This window comes from Phalaenopsis equestris, unplaced genomic scaffold (genome assembly GCF_001263595.1).
Source record: "Phalaenopsis equestris unplaced genomic scaffold, ASM126359v1 Scaffold000382, whole genome shotgun sequence".
In the NCBI taxonomy this organism is placed as follows: domain Eukaryota; kingdom Viridiplantae; phylum Streptophyta; class Magnoliopsida; order Asparagales; family Orchidaceae; genus Phalaenopsis; species Phalaenopsis equestris.
The window spans coordinates 289,694-303,345 of NW_018164824.1; the positions used below are offsets into that span (position 1 = coordinate 289,694).

Genomic DNA, 13,652 nt, shown 5'->3' on the forward strand with positions numbered 1-13,652 from the left:
TTTTTTTTCTTGGAATAGCCCATATTTATAATCATAGGTGCCCTAAATCTATCGTTAGCATTATTACCCTTACTCTCTTATTAGTTAGAGGGTATAACAGGTCTTTTACCTAATCCTCCAGCGATTAAACTAACTACCCCTCAAATACAAATAACTGAATGGACAGAAATATGATGGAAAGTCGTGACTGTTGAATCTTGCACTTTCCATGATATAACTAAACTTTGACTCTAGATGATGGTTGCCTAAGTCTTATCTGATTCTTTTGGTAGGCTGACTCAACCAATTGTATATGTCCGATGGGTTTGCTGGTCAGTTAGGCAGATGCCTCTGTTGGTCGGTCGTTTAAACTCGATTTAAGTCCTCCGAATGAAGTTCCAATCGATAGTAGGGACTTTCTTTTGAATCATTTGATTCCATTAAGATTCATGTTGATACATTTCACTGTGTACATATTAGTTCTTTGATTTTTTTTTTTTTTTTGATTCTTGTTAGCTATATTAAGGAAAAGAAAATCATTAAAATAATAAATATATTTAAAACACAATGATAACTTTCTCATATTTAGTGCCCAAAAAGTCTGGGGTCAGTAGAGTCTTCACTCCTCACTCAGGCATTGAATCTAAAATGCCATCATGCCAACCGCAAGAGCACTGGATTGCTTGACCTATGATGCACTTTGGATGACCCTCGAAGAGTTTCAGCTACCCCGTCAGCCTGTTCCCCTTCCTGAGAGCGAAAAGACGAAGAAGAAAATAGTGGTTTTGAAGAAGAAGTGCACGGAGCTCGTTGTCGATTTAAACAATCAAGTGGCTTCTTCCACCGGCCCTAAAGCCTGTCGACCATAAAAAATCTCCAGAGTAGAAAAAGATCATCAGAAATCTCCGGCTCCTATTGTGAATGTTGTCCCAATCGTTGAGAAAGAAATTTGCCGGGTTGATCCTATCACCAATAAGCGGTCGGTGCCCTTGAATAACTCGTAATGACAATAATCACAAATGCTCCACCTTCGCCTGATGTTCAGAAAGACAATGTTCTCACCGGCGATTTGGCCACCACAAGCTCTAAATTGGGTAGGTTGCTGGGTATAGTTGACTGGTTTCTTTTTGTATAAATTTATCCTTTTTTTAATATCATACTTTGATGTAGGTTTAGATGCTACTTTTCTGATTAGTGAGAATGTCTAATGGATTGATGTTGCTGCTGATTTTGGTTCAATCCCAAAGACAGCGGTTCAACACTCGACCTGGGAGAGTGATCAACTGATTGGTGATGTTGATAATCATTTAGCCAATCTTTTCACTGCTTCTCAAGGGATGGAAAACGGCTAGTAACAATCTTCTGGGTCGTTGAAGCGCAGGGTGAATGAAATGGTGGAATCCTTTGAGCAAGCAGCAAGAGGATCAACTAGTATAGGCATTACTTGTTAGATATGAAAATACAGGAGTTTAAGTGGTATGTATCTTCCAAAAATATTGTAAACGATGGTTGTAACTGATGATAGATAGGGAAGGCAGCTTGGGGCAATGACAGTAGACCAGCTGTAGTGGCAAAACGCTTGTAATGTATTTAAAACGACCAACTTTATATTACATCAAAAAACATTTTAAGGGGCGAATTTCAAATTCCCTAAGATTTTACTTCGAACTTAACTTTCATCAAACCAAATGCCAACATTTGTAAAACCTCATCTTGAAATATTTTACATACAAACACATAATGCACCATAAAATATCATAAATTGATCAATCAAAATTGTTCAAAAGGCTATAGTTTAAAGGGGCATTCGCATACATATCAACCATGTACTACCTATTTAGATAGCTAACTAAGCTTCATGTTTTTACATTTATATCACCCATATCATTCATATCAGATCAAAAATACCACCACCTTAAACTTTTAAAAAGTAAAATACACGAATTTATGCATAGGAGAGGTGGCATGTATTAAAAAATTTAAATTTAGGTGTTGGATATGTAAATGCATAGGAATTGAGGGGTATGCATGTAAATCTTCCTAGTTTAAATGAGATGTTATAAGGCAGGTAATTCAGAGTTGGACATAAGTAGGTTACTTTCTTCTCCATACAAGTCTTGCAACTTGAGAAAGTATGGTGCAGCGTCAGACCAGAAAAATCCCAAATGAGCGAAAACAAAGAAGAATTATCAGGTGAATAACCAGAATTCTGAAGAAGCTGCTATGCAAGGTTACAACTTACAACCTACTATTTCACCACAACCACAAGGAAAATGTGTCTTTCCACACCGAAATAATTAAAATTATAAACCAGTCAGCACACATAAACAAGTATCATGTAAAATAAGAACAAGCAATAAAGGTAATTGAAATGGGTGTAATTAGGCTGAAAGGAGTTCGACCTGTTAAGCGATTTACCATGGAATTATAAGCAAATTCTACCTTAGTACTTCATCCCACCTCTTGAGTTGCTCTACTTGCTAAATACCGAATCATATTACCAAGAGTTTGATTAGTAACTTCAGTTTGGTCAATGGTCCGCGAATGATAGGGTGAGGTTAACTTACGATTGGTTTGAAATTGCTCCCACAATTCACGCCAAAAGTAACTTAAAAATTAGATATCTCAATAGGAGGTCAAGCTTCAACCTAATAATGTCCTTAAAAGAAAATTCAAGCCACAATAATGGCGTCAAACGTCTTCTTACATGCAGTGAAATTAGTCATTTTAGAAAAAAGATTCACGACAACCATGATAAAACCAACTCTTGTGCTTGGCATGAGGTAAACCCAATATAAAATCAATGCGTCGATCTTTCCTAATGGATTGTGGAATAGGTAGACGGCTATATAGGCCTTATTTTGGAGAAACCTTTAAAATTCTAACAAGTGTGATATTTCTCCACAAACCTACTCACAAATTGTGCTTGTAAAGATAATAGTTTTATCTCGTCCTGGATGAGAAGCTAGTCCCATGCCATATAGCCATAATTGAATATAATTAAAGGGATGAGTTCAAATGGTTACCTTTGAACAAATACCCTTGTTGTATTGAATAATCATCTATAGACTGGTAAGCTTTACAGCGTTTCCATGGCTCGGCAAAGTCAGAATCAACATCATACAGTTCCTTGATTGATTCCATACCAAATGTAGTTGTTTGAAGTGAAATTAACATGCCAGCCCTCCAACTCAAGGCATCAACCGCCCTATTGGATGTTCCAGACTTACTTTTCAACACAACAGTAAATCTCTATAAAAATGCTACCCATCTTAAATGCATTCAGTTCAGAATCTTTTGAGTTTGCAAAAATTGCAGTGACTTGTGATCTCTAAATAACGCAAATTCCTTGTGAAGAAGAAAGGATTCCCAATGTGTTAAGGCTCTTACCACAGCATACAATTCTTGTCTGTAAGTTGACAACTTTTGACGAGAATTGCATAATTTTTTGTTGAAATACTCAATAAGTATAGTGTCTTGAGAGAGAACAACTTGGATTCCAATTGCAGAAGCATCAACCTCCATTAGAAACAGCTTGCAGAAATCTGGGACACAGAGTAGAGGAGCTGAACAAAGTTTTTCTTTAATTGAATCAAAACACCGGTTGGCCCCCCAAGTAAAGATCTTTAGTTTAAGAGCATTTGTAATTGGTCCCATAATTTCACTGAAACTCTTCATAAACAGACAGTAAAAATTATTCAGTCTGTGAAAGCCTCGAGTCTCTATAATAATTGTAGGGATTATCCAAGATTTAATGACATCTATTTTCTAGGGATCAAGGTGAACGCCTTACTTCCTTGTAGTAAACAACACAGCATTGACCTAAAAATGCTTTGAGCACATCGTTGATAAGTCTTATAAAAAGTGTTGGGTGCATTACACAGCCCAAGAGGCATCACACACCATTCATATAAATCTCCCTTAGTTTTGAAGGTTCGTCTCCCGAACAAATGCAAAACTGAAGATATCCATATTTCAAGTCTAATTTAAAGAAAATAGTTGCACCAAATAATCGGCCTAGAAGGACTTCAAATTGTGGCATAGAGAATCGGTATTTCACTGTGATTTTGTTATTTGGAAGGCTATCCACATACACACACAATCCTCCGTCTTTTTTCGGCACAAGCAATGTCGGTACCACACAGACGTACTTAAGCTAAGATGAATGCATACCTTGTGTAAAAAATCATCAATAATTTCCTGCAATATTGTTTGTTATTTTGAGCCTAATGGTAATAAGGCAAGCTGGGTAACACAGCACCTGGCAATAAATTAATAATTCCCTGCAATATACATTGCTTCGGCCTCCATACCAAACACCAATACCAAATTGTCATGATCTTCCTCTTATATGACATACATCTATGTCGATGACATCACAAAAATTTCACACCAATATTGTTATCCTATAGGAAAGGAGATCAGAGAACTCATTCACAGTTACTATAATGTTTTTGGTGCAACAATTATCAACAAGTCCTGCATCTGGTGCAAAATATACTACGTCTCTGTAATGTAGTTACACACTTGGGAGCTCATAAGATTTTTTCCAAAATATATGAAAGAAAATCACATTCATCACCAGCAACATCCTCACAATCTTTAGTTGAAGGCAACAAAAGGGGGTTGGGGCTTTCAACCAATTGTTGCTCTCCTTCTCACAACCGCGATTGACGCCAATTAGGACATTCATTCGACCGCTGGCCTTGCTGTAAACAACAAAAACATATGAAGGTGCCCAAGTATAAGCTGTCTTTGGAGTAATTAGGCTTAGCCAGAACCTTCCCATCAGCAATGGAAGGGCCTGCGGGCTGTTAAACTTGAGGGGTGTTCAATTTCTCATTGGGTAAGTCAATGGATTGTTCTCCACTACATCATCTCAAAGTATTAGTTTTGGGGGTTTAGGCTAATTAAATTTCAACTTTATAGGTGAAGTTAATGGCGTGAGAAAGTGACCAAATAGCATTCATTTCTAGCTTGTCTTGAATGGAATACCTAAGGCCTCCAATGCATCTAGCCACCAACTACTAATCTATTTTAATCAGGTTATTGTGAGCACTTGAGTGATAAAACTCCACTTTATATGCATTGATTGTTCGGTAATCCCAAGCAATCAGAATCAGGTATTAGTATCCACCATTGGGTGTTACTATATTCACTGGATACAGGGTTATCAGGCCCGCCTGTTAACTACGGCCTTCGGGTAAGCCATAGGCCTCAAGCTTGCACAAGAGTATCTCTCAGAACATGTGCAGTAGCCATGCTTACTGATGTTGTTGCCGGTGGATAATTGTCGTGTTCCAAATAACACACGGCTCCACCATCATCTCACACACGATCTTTCAAAACTCAGTGATAAGGGAATCTAATCGTCATTCAAAATTGGATTTGAGCTCATGCATACCTTCCCAACTGCAATCGTATTCGCCAATGGGTTCTCTTACCACCACCAGCCATTCAGCTTTGATACCAATTTGGCGCAGCTGCAGAGCAAAAAAAAAACCCAGACTAGGGAAAACAGAGAAAGGATTTATCAAGTGAATAACCAGAAATCTGAAAAAAAAACAGCTATGCACAATTACAACTTACTATTTCACCACTACTACAGGGAAAAGATGTCTTTATACACAGGAATAACTAAAATAACAAAATTAGTCTTCACACATAGGCAACAACTCAGGCAAAATAAGGAATAACTAAAATTACTAGAGTAGTCATCACACATAAGCAAGAACTTAGGTAAAATAAGGAATAACAGTAAAGGTAATTGATATGGGTGTAATATGGAGAACGCTGCATCAGATTGAAGAAATTATCTGCAGTCCAATAAGTAAGAAGACAGATAAGTCCAACTTCAACAAACCCCAAAGTCTCCACAAAAACTCCACTCATTGTTAGAGGGCTTGCTCATATTCCTGAAGCCTAGCCTTTCTTTCATCCTCTTAAACCTTTGATTTCTATTTCTCCTTTGTGTTCTAGTCAGTCGAGCAGTCTTGGATGAGGAGCCCATTTTGAAAGCATATGGATTCAAAGATGATTCAGATTCAACTTCCTTCTTTTCAGCATCAATAATTACCGGCTCTTCAGTTTTAGACGACTTTTCAGTTTTAGATGGCAACGCAAATTCGATGATTGGCTTCATGTTGGCTACGACCTCGTCGTCGACAACGGTGAGGGCAGCACCGTTGCAAGTTATGTTAACATCGTTAATTCCCTCACCAAATTTAATAAGGGCGCCGTCAACAAGATCGGCTTCATCTAGGGCAAAGTGGAGGTGGGTTCCGATCGATATGAATAGCTTTTTGGATGACATCTTTCTGAAATCAAGATTACTACCATAATATCAGTAATTAATCAAACTTAAATACTTAGGTGATACAAACCTAAACGAAAAGGGTATTGAATCCCTCAGTTTATCCCATTTTTATCAGCAAAAAATAATCAGTGGAAAGATTTGTTCTAAAGAAAATAATAACTTCGCAGTGGGTTGTTCGGATCGGCAGCATTCTTCGGAGATGAGCTCAAGCGAATAGTAAACCGAATAGGGGCGTTTTCGGCCGCTGTTTCGTGCCAATCAAAAACGGGAGATGGAGATGGGGATGTGCGAATGAGTTGAGTTGGGTGTTTACCGGCGGCTGCTGGAGCGGCTGCTGGGGCGGCGTGCGCCAAGGATGTCGAAAGAAGAACCAGAGAGGGGGTGCTTTCGGCGGAGCACGCTTGGGAAATTTCAGGAAGTTTCGTGACCTAGGATGGACGGCTGAGATTTGAGGCGGGAATGGAGCTTACAAAATTAGAATTTGACCTCAAGACATTTCCCTCGTGAGAGGGAGAAATGTTGCGTCCGCACATTCAACCACTAACCGTCACATCGCTATACACTCTATCGACGGATCGACGGGCGACGAACTGGTGATTAGTCGTCTGAACGTTCGAACATAATATTTTTGCCATGCGTTGGGGGTAGTGCTATGCATGCACAGCTTTGGTTAGATAGGTGGCTAACATGGGAAAACACCTTAGACCACCAAAAGTCCAAAATAGCCCCCAAGCTCGGTTGTGGGGGCCAATTGAAATCTAAGCAGATCTCCATGGTTTGGACCCATGGTTGACCCAAATTGCACTCTCCCCCTTTTCATTTAAATTCAACACATCTGCCCTTGCTCCAACCCAATTAGCTTCATCACTCTCCACCACTGACCTCTCACAGTCAGAAAATAACCTGCCATACTTTGCCAGCCACCATGACCAACGGCAAGCTCGAAATCGAGAACCACCAAAAGGGGGTAAATCCAAAATTGAGCCCATCTAATGTGGCTCACCCCCATTGGACCTTTGCCCCTACCATCTCTCCATGTAAGCACCACCTACCACCTCAATCTTTGGCCACTAGAAGCTCTATGGCTGAGCTTATAAACAAACCACCTCACAACCAAAAATGGAGAAGTGCTAAGAACTTGGCAAAGCTCTGCCAAATTGACTCCACATTGTCCTCACAGCCTTGTGAAGTTCATCCCCACAATTCCTAAGCCTTCTCACTGCCCCCATAACCCTAATTTTGCCTCTGAAATCTAGGACTCTTCATGATCGTGACGCAAAGTGCTTCGAAACTCTGAATTGATCCTTCTAAAAGCTTCCACATAGCCTAAGAACACTTCCCCAATCAGAATCCCCTTCCCCCGCAACCTCTAACTCAGTGTCAGACCAAACTCTATCCACCACTTGGTCTAAATCATACCAAGGCTCAACCTCAGTGAAAATTGGAGATAGAAGGAGGTGTGTTGCATCCACACGAAGCTTCTCAACCATTCCAATTGAGGCCTCACAACTTGGACAAAGGTATAAAGTCAAAATCCCTAATTTTGCCCTTTTTGAAACTTTGTGAAGAGACTCAACAATTCATGTCCACATAACTGTAGAGATATGTTCATCTTGCCTAGATGAATGTATAGGAACAACTCCGTATAATTTGGTCAAGAATTGAGCGAGATCATAAGCTTAGGGTGTGGATAGTTCTCTGGTTATAGTCCCGTGGAGACGATAAATGGATGTTGTCCATTCTCGTGCATTTGAAACGAACTGAGAGGAATGGGTCAGATGAGGCAATTGTCAGACTCAGAACACTACAAGGCGGGTCGAGTAAGCGGCTGAGGTGTAAAGGCCAACGAATGGGAGCGTGTCGTATGGGCTTTTACAGGTTTGAGGATGATGCGGCGCTGACATGCTTATGTAGGAAATTTGGGTATTATTGGATTAAATAAATCCATAAAATGTAAACTGACTTCAAAAATTCATATTTTAGCAAGAAAAAATCATAGAAATAAAATAAAAATACCTCTCAATTCAGTGAATTGAGCAGGAATTAATAAAAAATAAATTAAAATATTTTGTAAATATTAAATTTTTAATTAATTTAATACTCAAAATGATATTTTAATTATTTAAAATTAATTATAAATCATCATGGCATGAAAATTTTAGGGGTTATTTCCCATGTGATTAGGAAGATCTTTTGATTTTTCAAAAGTTAGAGGGCCTCTATAACATTAAAAACCCTAATTTTTCATGATATTTACCATTATTTTTGTTAAAATAATTATAAAAAATAAAATATAAATATAAAATGAAAAGTTAAATGTGTCAAGTCAAGGGAGAATAGGGGCACTTATGAAAAACAAATATGAAATATAAAATTTAAAAATATATTTTCTATGTATTTTTATATTTAAAATTATTAAAAATTAAAAAAAAATTAAATACAATTTAAAATGACATGAAATCTTCTTTCGATGATTTTCTTAATATGAACCGTCTTATACAAAATTTTCAAAAAAAAAAAAAAAAGAAGCATATTTTAACTAATTAAATAATTTTTCTATTGAAATGTCATAATTTTTTATTTGAATAATTACAGAAAATAAAATAAACTTTAGAAAATTAAGAAATTTCTCTGAAACATTAATTAGTCTATGTGTGGGTGAATGACTAACAAAATTTAGTGACAAATGAAATTATGAGGGCATAGTTTGCAAGTTGCCTATCATAGGGGTGTATTTGTAAATTTTATATTTACATTTTAGTCTCTTAATTAATTAAAAATAGGTCACATCAGAGGGTAAATGGGCAGCAATTATGATTGATTGTTTACTGAAATGTTTGAAACATTAAGGGTCAATTAGGGTGGTCGTCAAGTTACTTAAAAAACATATGCAGGAGTAAATTGTAAATTTGTGAATTGTTGAGGATTAAAAGAACACCCATGATTGGATGACCGAGTAGTAGGAATTATGTTTTGGAAGTATCCAATTCTCTGATTTGAGTTGTTTACCACAAGTTGGAAAGATTTATGTGAACACATGAAGAAGGATTAACATGTCATAAATTACAAATTTACCCTCAAATCCCTAAGAGAACCATGATGAGCCATCTTCCACTCAAGCTGTCATGATTTAAAATGAAAGTCCTTAAGTAAGGTATGAAAAACTAAATACTCTAAAATTTTCAAGTTTTAACCTAGTTTAGGAGTATATTCCAAATATTTTTAAAATTACAAAAATACCCCAAATGGCATTCCACTTATTTAAAGATTAAGAATATGAACTATGAAGACTAATTCATTGAAATCAATTGTTAGTCAACATGATAAGAGTTCCTAAAACACATTGATGAGTCAATAAGAGATGACTCAATTGGCAAGGTGCATATTGTACCCCTCTCAGTACTGCTTGAGCAACTTTCTTCGTAGAATTTCAATTTGAGCTAAGTTCTCATTCATAGACTAATTAAATCATAGGGAGTAAAAATATTTAAAAATTATTTTAAACAATTAATATTTTTTATTATTTTCTATACTTTTAAAAATGACCGATAAACTCAATAATTCACAGAAAGTTTAAATGAATGTGAAATGACTTAAAAAATTATGGGATTGTTTAGGACTACGTTCTGAATGACCCAGTAAATATCAACACATTTCGGAGGACATTTAAACTTATTTGAGAATTTATGAAGAAAATCAGCCTTAAAGTGTAAGATAATATATATACTAGAAAGAAAAAATGATAAAAATTAAATGAAACACTAGATTTCAAAAAATCACCCAATGCATCATAACCTAAAATGAAATCCAATACTCAAGGGTTTCGGCTTTAAATATTGTGCCTAAACTCTCTTTGCTAATTGAGACATTTAAATCGTGGTAATTTATATGAAATATTGGGTTGGCTCATAGGTTGGAGGTGTTAGTGATATCGGCGATGATGAAAAAGGCATCTGGTGCTAAATTCGGGATGGCGGGATAGGATTGTATCTCTTAACCCGATGACCCAATAAGGGTGTAGGATTGACACTACTATTCATCGATATTTTGTGAGAAGTTTCCCTTACTTTCTTAGGCTGCTGGTGGCTCTAGCCCAACAATGTGATCGACTTGTGGACCATCTAGTTAATAAAAATACATAATAATATAACTAAATTTGTTATTGTGATGCTAAATTTTGACTATTTATGACTCTGGTCAAAGATTAATTACCTACATGCATGATAATTTAAGAATTTTGGGTGATATCTTATGTATGTCCACTTGTCAGTCACCTTGTTTAGGCTAAGGGTTGCCTTGCCATGATTGTCTTGTCGGTAGCTTCTTCACAATATTAGGCTTTATACACACAGATGCTGATGGTTGCCTATGGATGTTCTGAGGCTGAACCCACTCCTAACTCATGAATACCTATGTTCAGCCCTTTCATATATGACCCCATGCACACTTACACCTGTGTTTTAACATATGTCACATCTAATTCTCACAACACTCTAGATTTGTTTAGTTTCCCATATATTTGTGTACTTACACATATAACTTTAAACTCTTCAAAATGACATCAGAGACGATAGTTACACGCTACTATTTTCACTTTTGTCACACTTGATTATGAATGCTTTATTTAAAAGTAAAACAATTTTATTTTTCTTACTTTCTGCACTGTTGACATGTGAAATGAAGCCTTAGGATAGAGGATGTAGGACATACGTTTAGGTGAAAACCCTATGACACTCGGTCAGCACAATAACCCATGGTTAAATAATAAAAAATAATTATCAACCTGTATGCACCTCCTATAATCACGACACTAAAATAAAAAACCTAGGATATGTCTTTTGAGGCATATTTTCTCTCTCTTATTTTCTATTCACATAACAAGGCAATCGAGCGGTGGACAACTTTTAGGCGACGATCAAGAAAAAGCATGAAGTAAAGGATGATCCTCAACTAAACTTTTCATAGTCTTAAACAAAATGAATCCTTAGGACTTCGAGGTTGTTCATCTAGCATGACAAATCCTCACACTATCTCTTAAGTTTTCACATGATTGTGTGTCGTGCGATGTAAGCCCCAACTATTGTTAGGATTTTGAGATTGTTTGTTTGGTATGACATAAATCCTCCTATCTTATTAGGTTGTGTGTGTTGATTGTATGTCGCACGATGTAAGTCCTAGATCTAAAATAAAATGATAGTAGTAAACATCAAATAATAATATTTCTAAAATGTAAAGTCAAATAATAGGATAGTTTGAGAAGTCATTGAGATTCTCATCGGAATCTATGACATTTCATAGCTTTCCCTCCTTTGGTTTCTAAAATAATTGTTCTACATTTAGCCATTCCCACTTGACATTCCTATGACCACTCATGAAAACTAAACTTTGATTTCTTGAATATGAAACCCTGATCTAAATCGAGAGTTTTCCTAAGTCACTTTGGTTGCTTAAGATGTAATTAATTATAAACGTTTGTGCCTATAGAAGAATTAGTAACTCAAATAATTTAAACCCTATCTAATTGTTATATTAGATAAAAGAATAATCTGTTGAAAATTTTGTAGACCAAATAAATATCATAAATTTTTTTGTTTGAATAATTGAGACTATTATCGAGTGATATCCTCTTTATTCAAGATAAAGTATTACTTGTAATATCATTCTTGTTTATTTAAACCATCAAATATATGAGATCTGTTCGGTCTCAGTTTTTCAAAATTAAAATACTCCTTTTAAAATCAAATATATATATATATATATATATATATAATTATTTTCATTTTTCATTAAAAAAATCATCGGATCATCTACCCAAAATTTTTACCCTTCTATTTCCACCTCAATAGTTTCAGCTTCTCCTATGGTTGAGTGGATGAGTTTTTAGGGTGTCCCTTTTTCTAAAGGGGTGCACTTAGACAGGAGGTCAGCTTTTTTGATTATCTTCTCAAGAAATATAGACAATTTTGAAGTCCTCAAATTTCATAATCTCCATTTTGGCCCTTGTTGAGGTATCTCGTCATCATTTCATCTCTAGCATCAAATCGTCCCTCCACTTGATTGAGTACCAATAGAGAGCCAGACTTCACCAAAAAGTGTCATGCACCATCTTATAAGGAAACTATAGTTTGACTATCAAAGCTTCATATTCAAATTGTTGTTGGTGACTTTGAATCTTATTTTCAATGAATGATGCAAGTGATCCCAAGTTAGACTTGTCAGAACAAAACTGATCCTCACCATGACATGGTTGGACGCTTTGTTGATGGGTAGAACTCAGGTCAAGTTGTCAGTTATCACCTCGTTATTAGGTTCGCTCAACTCTGAGAAGTTGATTAGGAAATCTACTATAACTTGAGATTTTACTGCTGTTCTTGGGACGTAGTAGAGGTTGTACTTGCTGAGTCATACCGCCCACTTGAGGAGTCTCTCAGAGTGCTCTGGTTTAGTGAGGAATGCCCCGATTTTATGGTTAGTGATGGCTCTAATCTAATGTGTTTGGAATTATTGAGTACGAAAGGAGCCTACACATGGAAATAATGAGAGAAATGGAGAGTTTTTTCATGATTAGATACCTAAGCTCAGCTTCTAGAAGGACTCGCCTAATATAGTAGAATAAAAACTACTTCCCTTGCTCCTTTTAAACTAAAACTGAGTTGATGACCTCAGTTTCGACTCCCAAATATAGAAAGAGTTCTTCTTTCATCTTAAAGCTCTAGAGGAGTGGCGGTGATATCAATGAATCCTTCAATTTCTGGAATGCCTGCTCATATTCATCCAACTAAGAAAAATTCTTTGTCCTTCATATCCTCATGAAGAAAGCAACATATTTATTGCCCGACTTGAAGATAAAATGGTTTAGCCTTGTGATTCTGCCGAGTAACTTTTAGAGTTCTTAATGTTTCGGAGGGATGACATATTGACCAATGCCTAGACCTTTTCTGGATTGACTTTTATTCCTTCGGGGGTGTCGGCACTATTTTTGGTGTGGGGTTTGCCCGTAAGAAGCTGTCGGTCATCGGAATTGAAATCCCGTTGCCCGCTTCGGAAGGACGTTTTAAAAATTTTAGTTTTGAAAAAGATGAAGTCAAACTGACCCCATAATTTTCATAGTTTAGATGAAAGAGCACTTTATCTCAAATCATGTATCTATCCCGAAGGATGAACGCAAGAATTGAGAATGAGGCTCGATCAAATAAACTAAAGAAAGTTATGACATCTGTTTGGTCTGCGAAACCAATGTATTGGCCGACAAGTTCCCCTATTTAATATAAGGAATTAAATAGGGTTTATGTTATGCTGGGTTCGGGAAAAGCTTCCTGTAAGGGCAAACCCCTATAGTTAATTACATCTTAGATAA

General features: G+C 36.4%; 1 protein-coding gene across 1 annotated transcript; it reads right to left on the reverse strand.

The window, feature by feature from the left end:
• Positions 1-5,550: 5,550 nt before the first annotated feature.
• LOC110026592 lies at positions 5,551-6,723 on the reverse strand. Its single transcript, XM_020727591.1, has 2 exons — positions 6,455-6,723; positions 5,551-6,296 (listed from the first exon to the last, which is right to left on the reverse strand). The coding sequence occupies exon 2, from the start codon at positions 6,290-6,292 to the stop codon at positions 5,834-5,836; it is 459 nt and encodes a 152-aa protein (XP_020583250.1). The 5' UTR covers positions 6,293-6,296; positions 6,455-6,723; the 3' UTR covers positions 5,551-5,833.
• Positions 6,724-13,652: the final 6,929 nt, after the last annotated feature.